The sequence below is a fragment of the Chrysemys picta genome, chromosome 19, assembly GCF_011386835.1.
Source record: "Chrysemys picta bellii isolate R12L10 chromosome 19, ASM1138683v2, whole genome shotgun sequence".
Lineage (NCBI taxonomy): Eukaryota > Metazoa > Chordata > Testudines > Emydidae > Chrysemys > Chrysemys picta.
This window is the reverse complement of record NC_088809.1, coordinates 12,603,938-12,630,777: the sequence shown is the minus strand read 5'-3', so window position 1 is coordinate 12,630,777 and position 26,840 is coordinate 12,603,938. Positions and strand designations below refer to the sequence as shown.

The following is a 26,840-nucleotide window of genomic DNA, read 5'->3' as shown; positions in this document are numbered from 1 at the left end:
CCCCCACGTGACCCATTTCCCCCCCCCCCGAGCCAGCCCCTTTCCCCCCGTGACCGTTAGTCCCCAGCCAGCCCCCACGTGACCCATTCTCTTCCCTCCTCGAGCCAGCCCTCTTCCCCCCTGTGACCGTTATTCCCTAGCCAGCCCCCCCGTGACCCCGCTCCCCATTGTGCCCCCAGAGCCAGCCCCCTTCCCCCCCAGTGACCGTTATTCCCCAGCCAGCCCCCCCGTGATCCCGCTCCCCATTGTGCCCCCGTGACCCATTTCTCCCCCCCAGAGCCAGTCCTCTCCCCCCCCCGTAACCGTTATTCCCCAGCCAGCCCCCCCCGTGACCCCGCTCCCCATTTTGCCCCCAGTGGTAGCCCCCCTTCCCCCCCAGTGACCGTTATTCCCCAGCCAGCCCCCCCGTGACCCATTTCAACCCCTGAGCCAGCCTCGCTCCCCCCAGACCCAGCCCCATTCGTCCCGTGACCGTTAGTCCCGTCCCAGCTCCCCTCCCCCCGTCCCAGCCTCAGATGCCCCCCCCTGACCTCGCCCCTAGCCAGCCCTTTTATACCCCTAACATGATCCAGCCCCCCCATACCTCTGAATCATTCCTCCATCGCCCCACCATGACCGAACCCCCTTCCCCATATCTCCAACTGCCGTTTTAGCCCCACCGCCGGGCTTCCCTCATTACATTCTGCCCCCCCCCCAACACCTTCTCTTTCAGCCCCTGCCACTAACCTTCTGCTCTCCCCATTTCTCTTTTGGGCCATATGGGGCTGGCAGTGTTTTGTCCTAACAAAATACATGAGAGTGTCAGTTGTTGCAGCGGCCAGGAATCCTGCTGCTTGCTTGGTGGCTCTATTTGCCTTTGGTAGCCAACCTGTGTCTGCGCACTGTTTGGAAATATAGGTGGTGCTATGAACTCTTTCTACAGTAGGTGGTTGCTCTTTTTGCCTTGGAAGAAAATGTTATATAACTGTATATTTATTATTTGCTGAACAAAACAATTTCATAGCAGGAAAAGTTTAAACAATTTAAGATTGTTTCTACAAAGAAGTATACGAGAGCCAGAGCGCCATTGCTGAGTAACTCTAAGGACCATGCTGGGCAAATATTCTATCTTAAATGATAAAATAAGGCTTTCTGGAAGTTGATGATTTGCAGTAGGAATGCCCTGTTGTATTTTGTGTCTTGTATGCACATAGACTATAGTATATGCATGTTCTCTATTTACTAGCTTTATGCTAATAAAGCTTTGTAAATTTCATCATACAACATGTGTGCACATTGTCCTTCCTTTACTGACCTAACTGAAAAGGGCTTTTCAACTTTACAGCCATTTCTTCCCTTCCAGAAAAGACTGTGATGAACCATTGGAAACTGTTTCCAGTATTAGCAGAAATGCAAAGGATTTTCTAACAGGATTTGGCCTCCTAGTGGCTGTCTTTTGTTTTCTGTAGAACTGGTTTTTCCCCTTGAATCTGAATTTTATACAGCATGTTGACACAGGCAGGAGAATGGAATTCAGTGATGCTACCTTTCCATAGCTGTCGGATACTTAGGGGGAGGAAAGATGGAAGATATAGTTAGTAACTTGGGTCGTTTGGAGAATCAAATCAATTATAGGAGCTTTACTTCTGTGTTATGGAGCCAACATTATCAATTAGCGATATTGTAAGATCTCTCCTAAAATTACAATTCCCAAAACAGAGCAGTTGTTTATTTCTTGGTTCCTTATCAGGACAGAAATCATCCTTCCCTGTCATTCTAACTTTGAATTTAACCTTTACAATTATACATAAAATAGAATATTGTTATAAAATCTTTGATTAACCTGTATTTTGCAATACCTCTGCTAGTTCAATGTTAATACAGCAGGGAATCCTAGAACATGATACTAAATAATAATAATAATAAAAATACTCTAAAAGTAAATTGATTTATTTTAACGAGTGTCTTATGCATGTGATTTTAATCTATAGGACAGATGTGACTTATTCTAATCAGAAAAAAATCCTATAAAAATTGATTAACATGATCCTAAAAGTGCAGAGCTGTTTTAGACTGTTTGGCCAAGGTTGTCAATTAAGCTGTTTAGTAGGAAGACTGTCATATAATATTGATCTGTGGGTATTACTTCACTATCTGAAGTTGGTATAAATGTATGCGTTAGGGATGTAAAAGGCAGCTTGTGTATATAGATGTTTAATAATCTTTTGCAGTATTACACTTACGTGGGCGTAAGTCAGTACAATTCCAGAAATTATTCATGTCATTTGTATCTCTTTAGAAATGACCTAATTAGTTGCATTTATTCCGCAGACGCAGGGAAATGTACTATATAAATTCAGCCCTTACGAAATAAAGTAATAAACTTCTTCAGGAGAATGGAACTGTATGGTACTGTATTAGAAAGAGTTGTGCACCTGGGAGGTATGTAACAAACTACAGTTCTGTCATTGCTAATGGGTATGTTGCAGGTTTACTGTTGGAACAAATGTAATATGGGGGAGTATGATAAAAAGGAGTGTGTATATAGATGCGCACACAAAATATGAAATATATTTCTATATATTTTTAAATTGGCAGTAGGCAACAGTTTTAATGTGACAAGGTGCAATCATCATACTATCTGATAACTTTTTTTGGAATGTAAGCATAAACAATGGGTTCCAGAACACCCAAATATGTTCCTGAGAATATGCAATATATATAAATATGAAGTATGTGTAATTATAGCGGAGACTCACGTAATGCTATAGTTAACTGAATCACAAATCACATTATATTCTTGTCTTAAATATATTCATTAAATTGGCTTATCTGATTTCAAATGAGAAGGGCAACTCCCCCTGATCCCAGTACAGTAATCTTATGTTTGGTGCTCTGTTTGGTACTTTTATAGTTGAATGAAGAAATCAGTTGGGTTAGTTCTTCACTCTTGATATTTGGGAACAAATAACCATAGGTAACGATGGTTGTCACAGAGTTAGTAGAAGGTAAGGTTTGTTACCATGACAGATTGTAGGAATGGTGGTGGAGAAATATTTCAGGTTACAAACTGAAGCGAAAAAAAAAAAGGAAAACGTCTCACTTTGTCCTTAACCCACTGATTGACTTTTTATGTATCTGTATCATATGTGATACATGCACCTTTCACTGTCCCTCCAATATCTGATTATTATTGAGCAAATTACATGCAAATAGCCAGATTCCATTAAATGTATATGTGTGTGTCTTGCACAATACGGAAACCTCAAATTCAGCGGTGATATAAATTGACAGTGGTAAACTTAATTCACGCTTTTTCTAGTTGTGGTCACTTTTCTCACCACTTCAACAATTTTAAGAAAAGTTTGTCTTAAGAGTATAGCTTTGGGACTTGGATCTCTTTTATGTATATTGTAAGAGAACTAGGAGATTAGAACAATACATAAAGTGATGGAAAGAGGCCATCACTTTTTGGGGTGTGTGTGGGGAAATTGAACAGTTTTCTCACTAGGAAACTATATTAAGGATTAAAGTGATTGCTATGTACTAGTCCTTTATGTAAACAAAATGCCAGTGTCATGTAAATGGGGAAAGAAAATAGAAAAAGGAGAGGCAACAATATGATGAAAACAATCATAGAGCTTGGAGAGACTGTATAGTCTGGAAGACTGAGCATAGCATTAGAAGTCAGGACCTCCGTATTCCTAATTCTGGTTTGCTATTGATTTGTGACCTTGGGCAAGTTACTTGATTTCTCTGCTTCTGTTTCCCAATCTGTAAAATTGGGATAATACATATTTACCTGCACCACAATGATGTCATGAGAATTAATGTTTGTATAGTGCTTTGTACATGTATAATGCTACTGAAATATTAATTATTTTTTCAGAGTGAAGGGGAAGGGTGGTTTATAATGTGTCTTATTGGAATGGTCTGTTAAATGAGCCTTTCTCAAAAGGAGCAATTTGTGCAGCTGTTTTAAGTGGTATACAATAAATACTTCAATTATGTTTCTCAGTGTAGTGCTATAACATTTTGTTTCAGTTAACTTGCCTATACATTCTTCTTTGTGGTGAACATGCTTGAAAAATCAAAGGCAGGTCAGCTGGTTGAATTAAAGGATCTGTGGAATTCATTTAAGCCCTTTCTTTAAGTGCGCCTTTTGGAAAGGTTGCTATAAACTCATACAGATATGTGATTGTTCCTAGCATTTCATTACTGTTGAAATGGGTTTAATCTAGATCAGTGGTTCTCAATCAGGGGTATGCAGAAGTCTTCCAGGGGTACATCGACTCATCTAGATATTTGCCTAGTTTTACAACAGGCTACATTAAAAGCACTAGCATAGTCAGTACAAGCTAAAATTTCTTAGACGACTTGTTTATACTGCTCTATATACTATACACTGAAATGTAAGTGCAGTATTTATATTTCAATTGATTTATTTTATAATTATATGATACAGATGAGAAAGCATTTTTCAGTAATAGTGTGCTGTGACATTTGTATTTTTATGTCTGTCTTATTTGTAAGTGGGTAGTTTAGAAGTATGGTGAAGCTTGGGGTACACAAGACGAATCACACTCCTGAAAGGAGTACAGTAGTCTGGAAAGGTTGAGAGCCGCTGATCTAAATCAATTCCACTGACACCTGTAGGTACCTTTTTAAAACAATATTACAAAAATATTTTTGTTTCAAAGGGATTTCTTAGGGATCTTCAGTATTTCTTGCTGTCCTAATGGTCTTACTGTTGGGATGATTCCTTATAGAAAATACTGAGTCAATAGTAGTGATCTGAGACAAAGTACCTTTAGGAGAGTATCACTGCTAGAATTATCTAAATTGGACCAAAGAAAGAGAAGCAAAAGGCTGGCTGTACAAAGGTTCAAAAATAACGAGCCAGGTTCCAGAAATGAAATGGCTGAGTTTAAACCAAATGTAATTTGGATGAATGTGTTTCCTCTGGAGCTGCGTTAATGAGATCTGGGGAAGGGTGAAGTGTGGTGGGCAGAAGAAAACGTGTCCCAGTCGTGTATTTCACTTCATGTTAAAATGGCTAACGCTTGTAATTAAACTCTTTGTAGATGTCCTAGCTCAATACAATTGACATTTTGGCCCACCTGGTAACATTTTTGTTACATCCTGTAAGAACGTGATAGTAATTTTTTTTCCTATTGACTAGTCTAGTGACTTCTGTAGTGCTTGATTTCCTACTGCCCACAGAGTATTTGGTGGCGGGGTAGAACCTTTGTTCTACACAGGAAGGTTTAAGAATCCTTTACAACAGGTTTTTTGCTTGCAGCTTAAAGGACAAAACTGGACTTGGGCAGGACTGGAAGAAAGGGTATGATCCAAGCGGCTGAGGAGCCTGCCAGTTCTTCTATGTTTTTTATCTCAGCTAGAGGCAGGTTTGACTGTATAGGGTTCAGCTCTTTGAGCAAAATAAGCAAGGGCTGTCCACAAAGACCCTAGCCAGCCAGGGATTACTTAAGCCTCCCTCTGTTGAGCAGGGAAACAGGCTGGTTCAAAGAACTAGGTGTCAGCAAACTAGAGGCTTCTGGGGGTTCCTATCTCATTTCCTCTCCTGCCTCCCAGGAGGTCTGGCAGAAGTAAGTTGGATGGAAAAAAAACCATAACTGCCCAGGCATGTATCATCAGCCACTGCTATCAACAGGCTCTTCTCATAGCTCCGGGCCATGGAGGAAAGGGTAGGAAAGCAGCTTGGACCTGAATGACCAATTAATTGGGCCACTTGGCCCACCTCATCCTTTCAGTCCACCCCTTCCTGCTGTATTTTTACCAGGAGATTATTTAGCTCCTTTATGATGTCACTCTCAAATGGGTTTCCTTTTACAGCTTCTATTGGCAGGTTTAGCCCAGCATCTCTGGGTACCAGAGGTTAACTTCACCAGAATGGTCACTGGACTGCTCTTTCACCTCAGACCTTGCGGGGCTGAGATTTGTAACCTTTTGGGATGTGGATTTGTGGGCAAGAGCAAGCCCTGTTATTCGTCAAAGACACAGGCCAAGAGACTAAGGAGCATAGAGAAGACCTCTTTCTAAGAAGGAAAGCCAAACTTTAGGGCATGTGGGGTAGAAGGTTTTCCAAGACAAAAAGAAAATCCTCAGAGTAGTTGGAGAGCCCTATTTTTCCTTCACAGTTGGTGTGGAAATCCTAATAGGCGGAGACATAAACCAAAGAACTGCCCAGAACAGGGCAAAGCTATCTTGAATTGTCTATACCTGCTGAGGGAGAACTAGTCATTGTTCTCCTGTCTCAGTCCCCTTTATCTGAGTCATATCAAGGGAATGAACAAGCTCTAGGGAAAATGACCAAAGGCTTGGTGGCCTGATAAAACAAAGCCAGATGTTATATGGCAGACCTTCCTCCCAGCAATTCTCTTCAGAAGCACTTTGGCCAAAACCTATGAGGCATACCACTCAGGAAAAGCAAGATAAAACCTATAGAAATCTCTACAGTTTGTCTTTTTGGGAAGAGGCCCAGCTACCAGTATTTGAGCCAGAGGTTCAAGAGAAGGAAGTAGAGGACAAGCTAACTGTTCCAGAATATTTGACACCTTCTTCTTTAGAAGGGCAGCAGCAATGCTGTTCCCCTGTTAATTCACCTTTGTAGAAAGTTGTCTCTGGCCAAACAGTAGCTGCAACAAAGGATTACATTTGACACTTACTTGCTCCTTTCTCCTAACTAAGGTTTGAACTTTAAAATGTACTGGACTGCTTAAATGCTATAGTGAGCACCGGCAGCTCCACTTTTCTTAAACAAGGAATTTTTTTTTTTTAATTGTTCCAATGTAATACAATTGGAAGTGAAACATTGTTATCCTACTAATATTAACGTGGCATGTACTGGACTTTGCTGGTATAACTCCACTTACTGTGACTGAGTTCATGACTGCATAGAATTTAACTGGCTTCATATTTTTAAATATATTCAGTATGTGCAATGTGAGAGAGTTAATCACTCACTTTGCTTTGTTAGCATCCCCTTGTGGTGGATTCATGGCTCTGATAATCTCTGTGAATAAATTCATTTACTTGTACTTCTGGCCAGAAGTACAAAGTGTGGCTAGGATTACAGGGGAGAGAGTTAAAATAGGCTCTACAAGTTTCAGCAAAAATTGTGGAATATATTCTGCAGTAGGCTAGTACGTGGGTTTTCTATAAATATTTCAATTGGAAACACTACAGCAAACTAATGCCTCTGATGCTTCGTATTATGGTAACCAGAAGTCCCTTGGGACAATCAGTACTCCTAACATGTAAATTAGACTATAACCTAAACCTTAAATTGCACTAGTTATTCAGTTTGTGCAGGGCATTTGGCATACTATGAATATGAAATATTTTACATTATATTTTTCATCTTTAGATTTTCTGCTAATTTATGATTTACCAGTTCAATTGTAAATGTACATGTAATGAGGGGTGTGTGTGTGTGTGTGTGTGTATGTATATATGTGTGTGTGTATATGTGTGTGTGTGTGTGTATATGTATATAGGAATATATTGTACATTTTCTATAATATCAGTGGTATTTACTGGGTAATATTTGACTTAAAATATATTTTTGCATTTAGAGATGTTTAGACTATTATTAGATACAACATAGGGAGGGGAGGAGCAGATGGAACTGAAGCCATCAGGGATCTGAACATGCCCACACTGGTTTGCTTTAAGTCTGTTAATTGTTTTTGTTTTCTGTTAAAAATATACTTTGGAAGACGCATGATTTAACTATAGATCTTTTTGTATATCTGACACCCCTAGAGGCTCAATTGAAGGCATAAATTTATTCAAAACTAACCAGTATCTAATATGTATAAATACGGACCATATCCTAGAAATGTGGTTTTACAATATTAACGGGAAATACGTATCTTTAGAATAAGGTTATATATCTTTGCCATGAATTTTCTTAGTGTGCCCTCTTGGAATGTGAGGGGACCTAATCAACTTTCCAAAAGAATTAAAATCCTGAGATTCCTCGGACCAAAAAAGTGCCATGTAGGTTTATTGCAGGAAACTCATCTAGCAGAAATAGATGCTGATAGCTGTTGAGTATCTTTTATCATTGAATTCTAAGAGCAGAGGCACATCCATCTTAGTTTGTAAAAGTATAACTTCTTAATGTATACAGTCTTGGTCTGGTTGTGAAGGAAGATGCCTTCTTCTTGAAGGCTGTTTCAACTCAAAATAGTTAATTCTAGGAAGTATTTACAATCCAAGTGGCGGTAATTCTGAATTATTCAAAGACATTGCAGACATTCTTTCTAATAAGACATTCCTTTAATACTTGGTGGTGATTGGAGTACTATGCTAGACAGACATCTGGACAAATCTAATTACATGAGCTGCAGCTCTCAAAGCACAATAGGCTAGCCCTCGTTATTAATGAATGAACTTGATTTAAAAGATGTATGGTGACTGAGACACCCTGAAGAATGTGACTATACATATTTCTGTACAGTACATTCATCTTACTCCAGAACTGACTTTTTTCTTGTCTTCGGAACTAATTCCAGCATGCCTTGAACTAACTATTGATAATATATTAACTTCAGATCATGCTCCAGTTATACTTACCACAGATGCTGATTACATACACATCATTAAAATCTTATAGGAGGAAATGGAACACTGCTACTAAAAGATGCAAAATTTTGTTCCATGGTTGATTCAGTCATCTCTAACTTCATACAAGAAAATAAGCACTCAGTTACCTAAGATACCATTTTTTGGGAAGCTCTGAAAGCTACTGTAAGGGGTGAATGCATAAAGCATGCCTCCCAAAAGGAGAGAGAGAGACTCAAGTTATTAAACTCTTTGGCCAGCAAAATAGATGAGTTGCAGAGAATGCACAAGATTGGCCGAATTAATGAAAACCTCCTACGCTCTCTGATCAACATGTAAGATAAATATAATTAATGCTTATCCAGCCAAGTTGAATTTACACTCAACAGGGTCAAACAAAGATATTATGAATGGGGAGATAAAGCTGGTAAACTACTTGCCAGAAAACTTAAAATGGAACTAGCCAACAACAATATTTCTTCCCTATTACAAAAAGACGGGAATGCATCCTTGAACCAATAGATATAAATAATCAATTAAGTAATTCTATCAAGCTTTATATAAATCAGACAACCAATTTGGCTCTAATAAATTTGATCATTTTGTGGAAGGCCTACCTTTTTAATTCCCTAACTGCTAAACAAGTGTTTATGGACAAAGCTTTCACAACACAAGAGATTGAACAGGCTTTTAAAAATATTAATTTTGGCAAGGCCACTGGGATGGATGGCTTTCTGGCTGATTTCTACAAACCATTTTGTAATCAGCTATCTTCTGTTCTTTCAAAGGTCTTCACTGAAATACTTCAAAAAGGAACCATGTCTTGTGACATGAGAACTGCTTTAATTACTTCAATATTAAAGAACAACAAATATGGCTGTAACTGTGGCAACTTCTGCCCCGTATCTCTGTTGAACACAGAGTGCAAAGTAATTGCAAAAATTGTAGCGACATGACTGAACACCACCATCCCATGTTCATTAAAGGAAGATTGGCTGCTGCTGATACAAGAAAAATCACACACTTGGTCCAGCTCAGATGTTCCCTTATATCTAGATGCAGAGAGCGCCTTTGGTAGGGTTCAATGGCCTTAAATAATGACTGATCTAGCATGCACAAAAGGAGTCAATCATCTGAGTTACCAGTTAGGCATGTTAACTTTTTCATGTGTGGCTTTAGGAAATGCTTATCCAGTTGTAGCATTATATGCACATAACAAACTGTGATTGAAACAAAGTTTCATACCATTATTGATGCTGGTCTTAAATTCAGTTTTTGTTGCCAAAGTAAATTTACTGAGTACTTTCATTTCTATTGCTTTGGTTTATTGACAGCTCACCAAGGCTTTTGTCAGCTCTTGGGATGCTGATATATATTTCCAGTTAGAATAAAAGTTGTGCAGGAATTTTTGAATGTCAAGATTGTTTGTTCGCTCTTAGGCTGCTACTGTTTGAGGTCAGCCCCCCGAAACATGCAGTGAAATTCGTGGGGGTTATTCACAAACTGAAAAACTTCAAGTATCTTATAATGTACAAATATTATTTGATATTTGAGCCAGGATACAGGAGACTTGCCTGTTACCATCTGTTGCCACTGATCTATCTATCTAGCTCCCAGGAAGGGGATTGACCTAAAGGAAACTCGGATGCTGGGGAGGAGAATATCTTGTGGGTCAAGAGGTAGTGGGGCAGTAGTTGGATTTTAATGGGGGAATGTTTTGGGGAGCACTTTATTCAGGGTAAGTCACAAGTATTGCTGACTAAGGTGGAAAATTTGTGAGGGAGACCGTCATTAAAATTTTGGCAGTACATCAGTGTTTAGAGCTCTTTTAAATTAAAAACACGTGCAATTCATATTGGTTATGTGAGCTATTTCAGCACTGGAGAAGAAAAAGTATTCCTTAAATCTCAGTTAAGGCATATTATTTTTTAACAACATTTGAAGTTTGACGGTAATACTCAGGTCTTCAGAGTCCAGTGCTGCTGAGCAGCAGATTCTAATACAGAAAATCTTTTACCAGTAACTTTGCATTTTGATTAAAAAATTATATTCCTTGTTAAGGCATAAAGATCCAGAGTTTGCATTGGCACCAGCAGCAGAATATTTTAGGATAGCAGAAACAGTAGGTTCACCAAAAAATTATCTTTAAAAAGGGGAACAAAGAGGACCCAGGGAATTATAAACCAGTTAGACTAACTTCTGGAAGGGTAGTGGAATAAATTATTAAACGATCAATTTGTAAACACCTAGAGAATAATAGGGTTATAAGGAATAGCCAGAATGTGTTTGCCAAGAAGAAATTGTGCAAACTGACCTATTTTCCTTCTTTGACAGGGTTACTGGCCTGATGAATGGGGGAAACGGTAGATATGATGTATCTTGATTTTTAATAAGGCTTTTGATTCATATAACAAACTAGGGAAATTTGAAATAGATGGAATTACTATACGGTGGGTGCCCAACTAATTGAAAGACTACACTCAGAGTAGTTATCAATGGTTCTGTCATGGGAGGGGCTTACCTAGTGGGATCGTGGAGGGATCTGTCCTGGGTCCAATACTATTCAATATTTTCATTAATGACTTGGACAATGGAGTGGAGAGTATGCTTATAAAATTTGTGGATGATTCCAAATGGGAGGGGTTCAAAGTACTCTGGATGACAGGATTAGAATTCAAAAGGACCTTGACAAATTGGAGAATTGGTCTGAAATCAACAAGATGAACTTCAGTAAAGACAAGTGCAAAATGTACTACACTTAGGAAGGAAACATCAAATGCACAACTACAAAATGGGAAATAACTGGCTAGGTGCTACTACTGCTGAAAAGAATGTGGGTGTTATAGTGGATGACAAATTTGAATATGAATCAACTATGTGATGCAGTTGCAAAAAAAGACATATCATGTTGAGGTGTGTAGCCTGACCCAAAGTTGGGTAAATATAATTGTAACTTGAGGATTAACAGGTTTTTGTTCCAAGATCAGGCCCAGTAAGATTATTGTAAAATTATCATATAATTTGGGAACCCCAATGTGCACAGGTGCAACACTTACACTATAGGAACTCTTTCTAGATATAAATATATGATTTATTAATTTAGCAAAGATTATACACACACTTAAATTTAACAAAGCAGATATAGATAATACAGAAAGTACATTTGGACGTGCATACTTACACCCTGGTCTTTTATACTTAACCATTATCTTGTTGTATCACAATTATTGTTCTCATCTTCGCCGGTGGCCATTATTCTGGCCCCTCCCAAGGTCTACATTTTTTCAGCCTCTCTGCTGCCCCTGGGATGTTACTTTTATAGTAGGTTATGCTGACGCTGCCATGACCAATGCATATTCAACAGAGGTCCTTATTTGTATTTCCTCCCTTAAGGTGTCCATTTTCTATAGGTTAGTATATGTATGAAGTTACCCTATTAGCATACACATCAACTTACTGTCATAGCAGCTTTGCGGTTGGAGGTTCTGTCCGGAACTTTCTGGATGCTGGTGTCAGCTATGTTTTGTGCTGGGGTCAGCTGTGTTCTGTGGGTGGCTGATGTCAGTACTTTGGACAAAATTCTCTCTTGCATGCTACTTTTAGTTCACTATAACTTATGAGTTACTTAAGTTTAACGCTATTTACTAAAGCCAAATCTTACAGGATAAAAGCCTGTAGGTTCCTTGCATTACTACTAAATATAATAAAGCAGAATAACAAAGCAATTAATATAATACAGGTAAGCTGGCCCACTGGGCTACAGGTGTATGAACAGGAATGTTGCATATAAGACCTAGGAAGTAATTGTCCCTCTCTACTCGGCACTGTGAGGTGTCAGCTGGAGTACTGTGTCCAGTTCTGGATGATACACTTTAGGAGGTCTGAACATATTGGAGAGGGTCTAGAGTAGAAGAACAAAATGATAAAAGGTTTAGAAAATCTGACCTATGAGGAAAGTTTAAAACAAACAAACAAACCTGGGAATGTTTAGTCTTGAGAATGGAAGACTGAGGGGGGACCTGTTAACAGACTTCAAATATGTTAAAGGCTGTTATAAAGAGGACAATGATCAATTGTTCTCCATGTCCACTGAAGGTAGGACAAGAAGAAATGGGCTTAATCTGCCGCAAGAGGGATTTACATTAGAGATTAGGAAAACCTTTTTAACTATAAGTGTAGTTAAGCTTAGAAATGGGGATTTCACAATCTCCCTTGGAAGCCTATTATTGGAGGTTTTTAAGAACAGGTTGGACAAACACCTGTCAGGGATGGTTAGGTTTATTTGGTCCTGCCTCAGTGCAGGGGGCTGGACTTGATGACCTCTCTAGGTCCCTTCCAGCCCTATATTTCTATAATGCTATGATCAACCCAATTGGACTCAGTCATTTCTTCCGTTGTGCTGTACAATCAGCCTATCTCTAGCCCATTGACCTCAATAAAAGCTGTTGTGGTCTCAGCATTTTTGTAAATTGGACAGGTGCCTAAAACATAGATTTAAGAGCCTGATCTTAATCTCCTGTTTTTTAAAATGTTGGCCCTGGATTCAATCTCTAGCTTTACTATTGACTCACTTTGTGACGTTGGGCAAATCATCTAACCTCTCTGCACCATTTTCCCCTTCTTTAAAATTGAGATAACAATTCTTGCTTCAGAGATACTGCAAGACTTTAAAGCTAAAGCATCTTAAGATCCTTAGATAACAGACATTATATCAGTGAAAAATTTTATTTAACCTCTGTTTAGGTTTAAAATTTGACCTTCCTTAAAATTATAATCTGGAGAAGAATGTGTTCTGGAGTATATATCTTTAAAAAGCATTCTATCTGAATATTTTACACATCTCATTGGCTTTCAAGAGTTGACTCTAGAAAATTTACTAAAGCAATTGAGGGGGAAACAAGTAACTAGCCAAACCACTATTACTTGTGCACTGGTACTGCGAATCCAGCCTGGGAAGTAAAGTTTAACTACTTGCCTGCAAGACTGGATAGGGTCCTTTAGTAACACTGGTAGTCAAACAAGAAAGTAAAAAAGAGAGCCAATTTGTAACAGGGAAAAGATCCTTGTTTATCCATCTCCATTTGGTGAAATCGTTATGGAAGGAAATGATGCCTTTAAGAGGGTGTTTAAAACCTGGACTATATAAAATACTTCAATACATAACATGTTTCTGAACCAGAAGAGGGATTGCGCTACAGTGCGTTAGTTTTATCTGTTTTGACAGCAGTCATTTCTGTACCTTGACAAAAGTGAAATGACTCCCCACAAAAAACCAACCCTCCACAAATAAGGGGTTTCATGCTGTTTTTTCAGAGCCCTGGGGAGATCAGTGCTCTTGCTGCTGCTGTGCTAATTGGCTTTCTCATGTTTGTCATGCGTGTGCTTGCCCGAAGATTTAATGAAAAGCAGCCATGTATGCAGATTACTAACCTTAGGTGATAGATTTTTGGCAACAAAGGGCCCTACTCTCCTCATACACATAAATAGCATGTATGTGCACAGACCTACGTACATGAAGCTCAAGATGGGCTAAAAGAAGGAAAGAACTTGCAGGTGCTGCTCAGAGAGAATCTGAACATTGTTTGACGTATATTATTTCCATCCAGGACTCAGCTTCACTTTCTGATTTGGAAAAGCTTTATTGCATAATTAAATGTTAACACATTATGCAAGGTTTTAGCTTTTCTATATTGAATGCTAAATCTTACATCAGGATTTATTATACATTCTCCCTCTCCCTCATTTATATAGCTGTTTAATATTTTAGCTGAACCTCAGCTGACGTTTAATACATTCCTACTTCTATGGGTAGTTTTTCAACTTGCAGCATGGTCAATTGATAAGTTTAACACCAGTGAGAATATAAATATGTAATTTCCCTGTACCTCAAGGCAGAATTCAAAGCTATGGAGATGGTAAAGGAGTAAAGGCCAGATTTAAAGCCTGCCTAGTGAAGGAACATTTTAAAGAGAGGATGTCTTATTCTAGAAGCTGTGGATGTGCAAAGAAGAAAAAAAATCTGAATATTGGAATTGGGGTGGGTGGAATTCTCCCATTTAAAACCATGAAAAATTATTTAATCAAGGGCCCAGTCTCACCATGTTGGCACACCCAAAGTTCCTCTTGAAGTAGGATTTGAGTCCTTGTTTACTTGTTGCAGCTATGCTGACTTTTTAGCGCCCAGAGGCCCCAATCAAAACTGAAGCCCCATCTGGAAAGGTGCTAACACAAAGTAAAAGATAATCCCTGGCCGCAAAGAGCTTTCAGTCAACATTATTGCAATCAATTAAGTCAAAACTTGTATTTTGTAATTATTTAACAAATAAATCTGACTTGCTAGCACAGTTGGAAATGTAAAATGGCTACATATTTTCTTTATATTTAAAACTACTTTAATTTATTGGATACATTATTTCAATAATATTTTGTTGATAAAATAAACAATACTTTTGTTTAAAAAATCACTATACTCATGGATTTATTTATTTTATTTTTTTTTGGTACAAACAACTGGCCTGCATTTGTAAATAGATGTGTGTTTACATGTACCACTTGAGATGGTTCCAGTTCTCTCTTCACCTCACAGATAGGGAATTAGTTAAAAGTTGCTTCTTTGTTGGTGCCTGAGCGTTGGTACTAAAACTGTTCTTTGCTCCTGGCACTTTCTTTCCTGAGGTCAGAATTCATTTGCGCTGTCTGAGTCACCCGTCAATGACTTCTTCAGTTGAGAGATCCATTTCAGATTCTCCTAAGCAAAAGAATACTTATTTTAAAGTTTATGGGAATAGAGCCCAAACAACAAAATAAAAGTAAAAATAGTTGATGCTCCACATTCCAAACCTAAAAAGAAATAGAAATATTTTTGTGGGTATATTTTGTTTTGACGGCTTTATGAAAGCTCTTCTTCTTTTTCCCCCCTCCAAAGCAGTTTTCCTGAAAGCTCTAGAATTTTTTTTTAATTACGTTATTTAAACACATGTTTTTATTAAGGCATTTGCAATGTGTATAGTTTTATAAAGTTGACAAAATTGTTGACAGTCAATTACTGCCATTAATGATCATTGGTTGTCATTTTCTTTAAATGGTAATATTAAATTTATGCTCTTTAATTGGGAGCATGCACTTTACGTTCTGATTGTATGTAACCTTATGGCTACTTCTAAATTGATTTGATTGAAGCTCCTTACAGAAGTATAAAATTTAATTTATTTTTACCCAATGTCAGTTTTCTGCTGATCTTTTCACCTTAACAATTTTTATTTAGCTTGGTCTGTTAAACAAATATAATGCAGTAGTTTCTGTCATTGCTCTGACTGATTACGTTCAAATTGCTTTGCTGATAACAGAATCATGTTATGAGCCCATTCCCGCAAGTCTTCTATGCGTGAAGCTCCCATTTATGTCTGAGCTCTCATCTTGGAGGGCTTGCAGAATCAGGGTTTTTATTTGAATTACTGAAACATAAAACTTGCTTCATTCCACACAATTTTTACACTTCTTGAAAAGAGTAAATGAAACTTTCACATTATTTCCATGGAAGAGGTTTTTGATTACCTTGAGGTATGTTTTAAATCTTTGGCTGATAACAGCTGCTGCGATGCCCTGGCAGCACTCAGGCTTGAGTCCAGTGTGGACCTTCATCCTGTGTGTTGGTTCCCGATCCCCTGTACAGTAGAACCTCAGAGTTACAAACACCTCGGGAATGGAGGTTGGTTCTAGCTCTGAAATGTCTAACTCTGAACAAAACGTTATGGTTGTTTCAAAAGTTTACAACTGAACATTGACTTAATAGTTTTGAAACTTTACTCTGACATGCCAAACCCACGAATAAAATGCAGAAATTGGGTTTGTTTTTGGATTAATTGGCTTTTTGCTTGTTGGCTAGTTTTTGGCTTGTAACTTGTTGATTGTTTGGCTTGTAGCTTATTGCTGCTTTTTTTTTATCTGCTCTTGGCAAGCAGGGGCAAAGGGCAAGCAGGGGCAAGCATGGGAGAGAGCAAAGGGCAAGCATGGGAGAGAGCCAGGGGTGCACAGCGGGCCCACCACAGTCCCAGACTGCGCACCGGGGGGGGGGGGATCTAGTCACATAGTGTGTTGGGGTTCTTAGGGATTGGCTTGTTTTGGCCTTGTTTTGAAATAGGATTAGCTTGATTTTTGGCTTATTGTGAAAGTCGGGATGCCTGTTTACCGCATGAAAGTTGGCAACTGTGTTTACTATGCAGAAGAAAAATGCTGCTTTTAACCATCTTAATTTAAATTTAACAAGCACAGAAGCAGTTTCCTTACCGTGTCAAATCTTTCCCTTTATTTTTTTTAGTAGTTTACATTTAACACAGTATTGTAATTGCTTTTTATTTTTTATTTATTTATTTATTTTTATCTCTGCTGCTGCCTGATTGCATACTTCCAGTTCCAAATGAGGTCTGTGGTTGACCAGTCAGTTCGTAACTGGTGTTTGTAACTCTGAGGTTCTACTGTACCTCAGACCCACTTAACTTCATCTTTTCTGTTTCCAGGGAAACAGCTCCTGTACCCTAAAATCACCAGCCAGATACAAACTGTAGTTGCATTTTAACAAGCCTCTTATTAGGCTTAAAGAATATAATGGACTCAATTGTACTGTGTTGTACAGGTGTATCTCCATTGACTTCAGTGGTATTGCACCAATGTATCTGAGAGCAGAATTCATTTCATTTTCCTTTCAATGTGTGTGCAGTGCTCCAGAGATACGTGGAAAGACTTCACTCCTATCTGTACTGGGTAAGAAGTCTGAGTGAGTGAGTCATACTGTATCCCATATGGTCATAAATATTATCTATGCAGCACTCTTCTCCCTCCGTCCCTGCGTTGAGAAATGGAGGAAGATTTTTAAAAAACTTTGTAGGATTCCATGCTTATATCAGTGGCACCATATTGAACTTTTTAACTTTGCAAGTATAAGAAAATTCTTTCCTGTCAGCCCTCTAAACTCAACATGGAATCTGAAAGTTGCATCTTTACGAGTAATAAAAATGCTGCCTCTGATTTATATCTGTGCAAATCCACTGGAGGCAGTGGGGTTTCACAGATATGATAGAAGGCAGAATGTATTTATATATGGAAATGAGACGTGACATTTATCATGTACCTGTGTATCTCATTCCTGTGACCACCTCATGTGCCATTTATCCATCAAGCCAAAATTATTCTAAGATTTAAAATTTTTCAGCAGCTTCCAATAGTCAACTTACATTTCTATTCAGATTTAATTTAAAATATATCCTGCTTTCCCCAAATGTGAAATTGTATCGATTGATTTATTATTTGTTTGTATCTAGACAGTTCGTGCCTTAAGGAGCTCTCAGTTGCTCTTTTTTTCCCCTTTTTTTGTGAAGTACTAAGCGCACAGTTAAACTTCAGTGAATAATAACGAAATACATATTTTTAACATTTTTCCTTTCAGTTTGCAGACACTTGCATAAGTGACATCTTTGCTTGACCATACCTGTTAGTAATAGATATCCAGTGGTTCCATTTATTCTGAATATTTTCTTGATAATGTAGCTGACTATTTCTTACTAAACAGTAATAATACAGTCATCTGGCTGGCTGTAGACAACAAAGGAATTGAACCAGTCCTCGTGGAGTACATCCACTGGAGGAGATGATGGGGACTCACTGATATAATGGAAGTACATGGTATAACATGGAATACATGTTCTGTTTCAAGAATTTGTATATATGTACTACGTTCAGTGGTATTAACATCACACCAGGGAACTTGTAATTTATCTCCAACTGAAATATCTGGCATGGTGATATATGTTAATCTGTAATAGTTCTTAGTGCAGTTGTAATTTTTTCTTTTATTCCCACCAGATCTTGATCATCTTGGACTATAATCTCCATGGCGTGAAAATCTGAAGATATTCCGGAGTAAAAGATTGATTTATTTAAAGTGACTATTGTATCAAAATGGTTGGAAAACTCAAACAAAACTTGTTATTGGCATGTCTGGTGATCAGCTCAGTGACAGTGTTTTATTTGGGGCAACATGCTATGGAATGTCACCACAGAATAGAAGAACGCAGCCAGCCAGTGAGGATGGAAAGTGGGAGAACCACAATAAGAACTGTCTTTAACTTAAAAGCAAATAAAACCTTTGCTTACAATAAAGACATGCCTTTAATATTTATTGGAGGGGTGCCTCGAAGTGGCACTACACTAATGCGTGCCATGCTAGATGCTCACCCCGATATCCGTTGTGGAGAAGAGACTAGGGTTATCCCTCGAATTCTGGCAGTTAAGCAGATGTGGGCCAGATCAAGTAAAGAGAAAATCAGACTGGATGAAGCTGGGGTGACAGATGAAGTTCTGGACTCAGCCATGCAAGCCTTTTTATTGGAAATCATTGTTAAACACGGGGAACCTGCTCCCTATTTGTGTAATAAAGATCCTTTTGCTCTGAAGTCCTTAACTTATCTTGCCAGAATTTTCCCCAATGCCAAATTTCTTTTAATGGTACGGGATGGTCGTGCATCGGTGCATTCCATGATATCTAGAAAAGTCACCATAGCTGGGTTTGACCTTAACAGCTACAGGGACTGTTTGACCAAGTGGAATCGTGCTATAGAGACTATGTATAACCAGTGTATGGAGGTTGGTTTTGAAAGATGCATGCTGGTACACTATGAACAACTTGTATTGCATCCTGAAAGGTGGATGAGAAATCTATTAAAGTTTCTCCACATTCCATGGAACCAAGCAGTGCTACACCATGAGGAAATGATTGGGAAAGCAGGTGGTGTCTCTCTTTCAAAGTGAGTACAAGTGTTTCTTGGTGTCTTGTATCGATCTAAACTTCACTGTTTAGACATGGTTTGCATTTTGATGCCAAGTATAATTACAGGCTATTGTAGAAATACAAGTGTTGACCAGTCTCAGCAGTAGTGTATTTTCTTTAATCACTTTTCACTATGGCCATTTTAATGTTCCTGTAGATAAAGACCAGAATACTCTGCAGCAAGTCGGACTTAAATTCTGCAGCAAAGCTCTATGTCACCAGAGTGGCTGACGTGAAATTTTGCAACAGGTTCATTTGAATTGAAGGGTTTTATTGGATTACATAGGAAATGAAATAACCAGTACAATAGCCCTTCTAGTCTTCTGATTTTGACATTAAATTCAACTTTTTTCATTCTCCTCACACTTTGTGTGCTGCAGCAGATTTTTATATTGAAAATGCATACTTACTTGTAGAAGATATCAAGGAAAGTTGTAGGTTTTTGCATCTGGGTAAGGGGCAGTTTGGGCTTTTAACCCACAATAAGGTGTTGGAAGTAGTTTGGGATTGTGAGATAAGCATGCTGGATGTTTCTTCTAAATATGGTGACCAGATGTCCCGATTTTATAGGGACAGTCCTGATATTTGGGGCTTTTTTCTTATATAGGTGCCAGTTACCCCCCACGCCATCCCGATTTTTCACACTTGCTATCTGGTCACCCTACTTCTAAAGGTCCCATCACCACTACCAGTACAATCATGGTTTTTGTAACCAGTTGGTGACTTGACATGTTAAAACAAACACAGAGTAGTTTGCACAGCAGCATCATTGTGTCATAGCTGTAGCTAACCGTGTTTGTATATTTGCACCTGCCATATTGCCTAACCGTGTTTGTATTAATGCATTCTGGGCAAATGTAGGGAGCTACCCTGTTATCCTATACCTCAGTAAGGAATATAGGGTACCTGAACAACACGCACTGAGTGGAACCGTGCACGTAGGTCAATACACTCTGGAATATCTTCCTTTCAGCTCCTTGTGCACTAAGTAGGACTGGACACTGGATTACTTAGGCACAGTTACGGGGTTCCCATCTCCACTATAAAATGTGCTGAACTGTTCACAAGAAGCAATTGTGACTGCCTAGGCCTCTGGCAGTGGCAAAACACACTACAAGATGCCACATTTACTAATAGAATATTTATCATAGTTAATGTGAACACAAACCATGTATAGAGCAAAGAAGGCATTAACTGGTTACAAACTCAGTTAAGAATTAAGTGGACAGGCTAAACTGATCAGCAAGGAACTATTTAACAGTGGGTTACAGCTAAATTATTTAGATTTCAGAATTCATCTCCTTGGATGACTGAAGCAGTTCACATCTCAGAGCTATTGTTAAGGCTATCTGCAGTTTGGGAAGATTATGTATCAGTTTAGATTTCATTTTCATAATTTTAAATATTTGGATAAAACCTGATGATGAGCTATGATTACCTAGGTATGAAATCCATTTTTGCATAGGATTAAAGATAATGCCTATCTTATTGACAGTATATACATTTTTTTAAGAGATTAGTTGTATCAAGGGTTCAATCTTAAATGGTTTAGTAATTCCTCAGGAAGCAGAGTCCTAATGTAGAGTGTCTCAAAGGGTTTGTCTACACTAGAGGTTTTTTTACCTCAGGTTCATGGATTGTAAATCAGCTTGAGTTATAATCTTTCAGGAAATTTGAGGAACTGCTGTTCCAGTGAAGTAGGACCCAGAATTGGCATACTTTTTTCTTTTGGCACAGCCTTTTGAGAGGGTTAGTATTTTGAATATAAGAAACCGGTTGTAGACTAATCTTTTACTAATTGTCTTTCATGCATATTGTGCATTTGACTTCCTGAGTAGAGCTGGGTGAAGTATCCGGGTTTTGATATTCTTGAGGGAGCTTAAACGATTTAGTCTTTCCTGTGATGTCTAACTTACTCTTCACTGACCAGCTCTTTTGGTGTGTCTACCCATATGTGTAGCTGGAGTTTGAGAGAAGTGGAAACTCATTATTCATAATACAGAAAAGTCTTTTTCTCTCCCCTCCCTCCTCTTCCTAAGCAGTTCTTTCAATATGTGACTCATGTCTTTCTTCCTTTCCTGATATTGCAAAGCTTTTACTATATTATGTCATCTCTGTTAGACTGCCAGAGGGACAATAGTTACTTTTTGTATTAAAAAGTGATGTCCTAGCTGTGGGATGTGCCCAGTTAAATTTCTTGGCCACAATGTATGACTGCCTGTCTGTGCTCAAGTACTCTTACAGTAGAAGAAAGAAAGAAGAAAGCTCCTCTCACAGTGAGTAGGAACACTACTTTTTTCAGTTGATTCAAATAAACTAGTAAGATTAACTGAACACTGGAGAGGATAAATGCTAAACCTAAACAATTGGGTAAGCCAACAGGCAAAATCATTTACACTAATTAATTCTTCAAAAACCTAAAGCCAAGTGATTTTATATTAAAAATTGGAAACCAGCTATGAATGGCTACTTATTAGATCCCTAAGCCAGTCTTTAAAACCCACTCTGAACTAAAGACTTTATATTGATTTCTGGCATTCCCGGTAAAATATCAGGGTACTGATGCTGCTGTAGTGGAAATGGTTGCCTTTGTGGCAAGTGAAGATTTAATGCAAAGAAACTCACTCTTCTGTGCCACTGCCCATATGTTTGATTGTCCTCATTAATGAACATTTTATATTGTGGTAGTGTCTCAGGTCCAATTTGCTTGTGGTCTTTATTGTGCTAAGAACTGTACAGACATAATCAATGACAGCCTGTGGCCCAGATTGCTTACACTCTAAAAGGTTGGATAATACTTTTTTTTTTAAAATATAAGAGCAGAGATATTTTGACATGAACCCTTTTATTTATTAAAAAGGGTTATCATGTTGATTGGAAAGATGGCTATACAAGTATGCAAAAGCCCTGTTGGTCTGAGGAATAAGCTAGATATGGGAAGTGGCAATGGGATGGAAGATAATGAACTGGGAAGAAGTCCTCACATGATACACTGTTAGTTCGGAAACAGGGATTGGGAAAGATGAGATTGGTACCTAAGTGCCTCATAAGTATTTAGAAATAGAAAACAAACAGCTTTCTAATGAGTCCCTGCTTATGTTGGAACCGTGGGAAGTAACTGGATTTTTCAGGTCTGCCTCTGTTTGTTCTGATACGCTATAATGCCTTTGAGTCAACAGTAAGTTGCCTGAGTCACAAAAACTAACAAACCATCAGAACACTGGCGTCTTCAAGGCTGTTAGTCTCCACAGTGTTAATTTTACTATAAAGGTAGTCATTAAAAAATATTATTCCATCAGAAAATATAAATTGGACACTCCTAAAAAATGTGGGAGGATCCAAATCAGTTTTATGTGCAATATCACTTCAGTGTGCTGTGCAGGGATTGATTACTACTTATTAATGTAAGAGTTCTGATTTCTCTATCTCCCTTGCACTGATTTATTTAAAAAAAAAGGCTCCGGTGTGGCTTTTATTGCTAGTTTTGTTTTTGGGAGTAGTACTATGCCTCTTCACCCTGTTTCTTATGAAGTATTTATACTTTATCGCTTGATGATTACCTGTTCTGTTCATTCCCTCTGGGGCACCATTGGCCACTGTCGGAAGACAGCATACTGGGCTAGATGGATCTTTGGTCTGACCCAGTTTGGCTGTTCTTGTGTACCAACATTTATTGAGCATTTGCTCAGAGGGGTGTAGTTAATGCAAACATTTAATGTGTAACTTCAAACATTTGCATGGGTGTTCTCCCTTCTCACATCTCTCCACAAGGGATTGTGAATTGTGTACATATTTGTAATAGGTTGAGCTGGTGCAGATGTCAAAATGCTGCCAGAACACAAAAGTAGACTGCCACCTGTGACTTCGCCTGAAGTAATAAACCCCACCTAGCCTTTCGGGCAATGGCAGGGTGGGACCAGCTCCCTGTAGCTAATCACTAATTCTTCAGATAACTTCCCTCTCTACTAGATCACTAGTTCAAAATAAAATATTAAATTATTTTAATGTATAAAATACAATTAAAAAACCCTGGATCCCCAATCAAGCAGTCTACAATATTAAACTCCAAACAGTTTATTGCTCAATGTTTTTCCCCAAAACTAAATGATCAATCTTATCTGATGTGATATTTGATCCCGTTTACTCATGTCATTGGTTGTGCCATTTGAAGGTAGTTGAAACAATAAACACATCATAAAAAGTAAGTTAATCTGAGTCCTGTTTACTTAAATGAAGTAAAACAAGTCAATACAGTTCTGTTGGCCATTTGCAATTGTATTTAGTTTTATGGGCTTTTTTCCTGTACAGTGAAATACTGAGTATAATAAATTGTGATCTTTCCCTTGGCATATCTTCCATTGTAATTGTTGAAGTATAACGGCTTTCTCAAGTGTTTGATTTCATTCAGTATTAACATTACCTACTATCTCTCATTTTAAAATTTTTTGGTCAGTGCAGTGATGTAAATATCGGGCATGTGTTCTCTGTAGCAGGCTTTTCTGATGTTGGTACCTAGGTAGCATAACTGAGATTACCCTTCTATTCTCCATAAGGAGGGAGTTTCTGATCCTTCACAGAATGAGGCTGTATGCACAAATGGAACCCCACTCTTACTTCAGTTCGGCCATATATTTCAAACAGTTGTCTGGTAATGCTCTAGAATATAGTAGTTTCCTTGATTGATTCTGTTGTATCTGTAAATAGGTTTGTGCTTTTTCTCCTTTGTCTTATCTTCTAGCTATTATTCAACAGCCCCGTTATCTTATTCATAAAGCATCACATCCAGTAATGACTAACCATCTGTTCCTAAAAAAATGACCAATGGATTATGTTAGTAGTGAACAAACCGATCAAACTTCAATATCTTTGTGCATTGAGTGGTCTTTTACTGGAATATTTTCTTGGCCAGAACAACACAGATGGAACTGGTAACATGTGGTCTTGATTATTACAAAGGCTTTCATATGGCCTCTTTAACAGGTGTTTTCCTCATAAGTCAAAGTTAGTATGTCATGGTTTGATATACTTTTTTATTACAACATTGTGTTATGTACTGTTAAACCCTTTTCGCTTATCAGGATATTTCACAGTATGTACCACTGCACCAAAATTGAGTGCATGGTGGGGTTGTAAATTGGCAGTAATTAACTTTTGTTCCACTTAAGAATTGGCTCAAAACCAAATTGTTAGTATTAGATAATTGTTCTGGAATTATAACTGAATTGCAAAATCTTGCACACTCCATCTCCTTATCCTAAACCTTCTGATTGAGTTGGAGTAAATCAGAGCATCATAGCTGCCTGTGTATTAGCAAATTATGTTTACTGTCGTGGCCTTCGGATTTTAGGTTTCCATTTCATTCTGTTACTTCACTAACATTGCTTCTTAATTGTGGGATCCAAAAAGTCCCATATTTCTGCTGATAAAAGGAAGCTAACACAAGCTTTAAATTGGGAGGGAGGCTCCCAATCTGCAGGCAGGAGCACGAGGCAGTACAGAGCACTCATGCACCCTCGATGCCATTATTCAAGACTCCAATCGCATATGCATGAGGCACATGCATATCTGCAGTGCAATGTACACCAACATAGTGTTAAAGAACCAGTTACTGAAGGATAAGTAACAGTTCTGTATTGAAGGAGTCTACGGCGTTGTCTACATGGTGCAGGAATGCACACCAGTGGGGCTCTTCCTGCTAGAGCAGGCTTTCTTCGGAGAGACTGCTCAGAAGCTGACATAGCCTCTTCATTGATGTTGTGACTTCCTCTTTCTCAGGTGATCAGTCTTGGAGTTCTGGAGCTTCAGTATTCCCTTAGGGGGGTTTTCAACCCGAAAGCCAAACCTTCTCGCCCATATCCTGGATTCCTATAGCTTGTGAACTTCACTTACTGAGCCTTGTAGCCTCTCTCTCCAAGATCTTTGGAAAAGTCAGGTGCAATGCCTACCAAGGAGCCATGTAACCATGTCCAATCAGGTTAGAATTAAGTCCTTTTTAGCTAGTTGTCAATTCCAGAAAAGTCCCATTTAAACAAAGTGTTTGGGGTTTTACATACCCCAGAGACTGAAAGTCCATGATATCCCCATTCTGTGCCTCGTCCCCCCCACAAAAATCGGAAATTGGACATAAAGCCACTTTGAGGAAGAGGGTGCACTTTTATTTGGGTGAAAAACCTGATGACAGATCATCACTTTACAGAAAGTTCAATTAGCAATTATTCACCCAGCAAAAAAAATAGGAAATAAATTGGAACTTATGACAAATTTACATTAATCTTCCTGTTTATAGAACTGGGCTACAGTGACATAGGTTATGTCCTGAAACTTCACCATGCTAGAAGGAGCTTACTTTAAAATGTCTGAAGATGAAACTCATGTAAGATTTTCAGTTTTATATAGAGCCTGTATTCTCATGAAGGCTGTTTCTCTCACACAGATAATTGGTCACTTTCAGATAAGTGGCTTGCAGAATCCTGGGGCAAGAACGTTTTGCCTTCACCTTCTTTTCCCCTCCTAGTTTTTGGCTGAGTTCCATGCTCCACTCTACTAGTAGTAACTCAGGATAGGAGACACATCTGATTAATATTCTGACTTTTGGTTTTGATTCCACTGTCGCCTTGAGTGGGCAGTGATTATGGGTGTCTTAGTCTTTGTCTGCATTTGCTTAATAATCTTCATTTTCATTCTTCAGTTTCTTATGCTGATGCTGCTGGAGCCTCATTATTATTATTAAGAGAACAGGAATAGTATTTTATTTCAGTTTGGCTTCTAACTAGTGATAATGTTAAAAGGCCTTTAAAGATGTATATTGCAGGATTTGTGGTAGCACAGAATCTTCTGCGGTTTGAAGTAATAGCCAGCATGGCTTTTAAGGAATGTATTGTAGTATGTAGTAGTCTAGCCATAAGGAATATTGTTAATATATCCCTGGCATTTGCCACCTAACTGAAAACAGCTGTGGTGACCACAAATGCAAAGAAATGCCATTCCTTTTTCAAGGAGGATTTGACAAGGGTTTTTTTTTTTTTTTTTTTTTTTTAAACAAATATTTTTTAGGGTTATTGTGAAAATAGCTAAGTAGGCAGAAATAATACTGGAATATTCTTGTTTGCAGATCAATTTTTTTTTTCTTGGTTATTGCCATGCAGAGACTGAAGTGCTTGTGGTTAGCGCTGGATTACATGTCAGCTGTTTCACTGTCTCAGATCTTACTGCACTTTTAAAGTAGGACCTAGAACTGCCATCGCGTGCGTGTGTGTGTGTGTGTGTGTGTGTGTTCTCCCTCTCTCATTTTCATGACTTCCTGCTCAGATGCTGTAGACTACGGTTCTTTTCCTGGTCTTGTCCTTTTTTTCCTGTGTTAAATATTTTTCTGTGGAGACATAGTTTACTTAAGTAAAAACAAATTTGGTACAGTATTTTCTGGGAATTAATCACTGTCTGGGAGGAG

General features: G+C 38.4%; 1 protein-coding gene across 13 annotated transcripts in view; it reads left to right on the top strand.

The window, feature by feature from the left end:
- Positions 1–26,840, top strand: part of TPST1 (tyrosylprotein sulfotransferase 1) — a 58,155-nt gene that overhangs the window by 273 nt on the left and 31,042 nt on the right. For 9 of the 13 annotated variants that reach the window (XR_510090.4, XR_510086.4, XR_510088.4 and 6 more), the window contains exon 2: positions 18,430–19,370. Coding sequence is in view for 4 of the 13 variants with exons in the window: in XM_005283415.4 (XP_005283472.1) it covers positions 18,526–19,370 (845 nt within the window). In the remaining 9 variants the exon portion in view is untranslated. Of the gene's footprint in view, positions 1–611; positions 922–2,310; positions 2,422–18,429; positions 19,371–26,840 lie in introns of those variants that run through there. The other 4 variants (XR_006176262.2, XM_065573353.1, XR_010593909.1 and 1 more) reach the window with 3 other exon arrangements.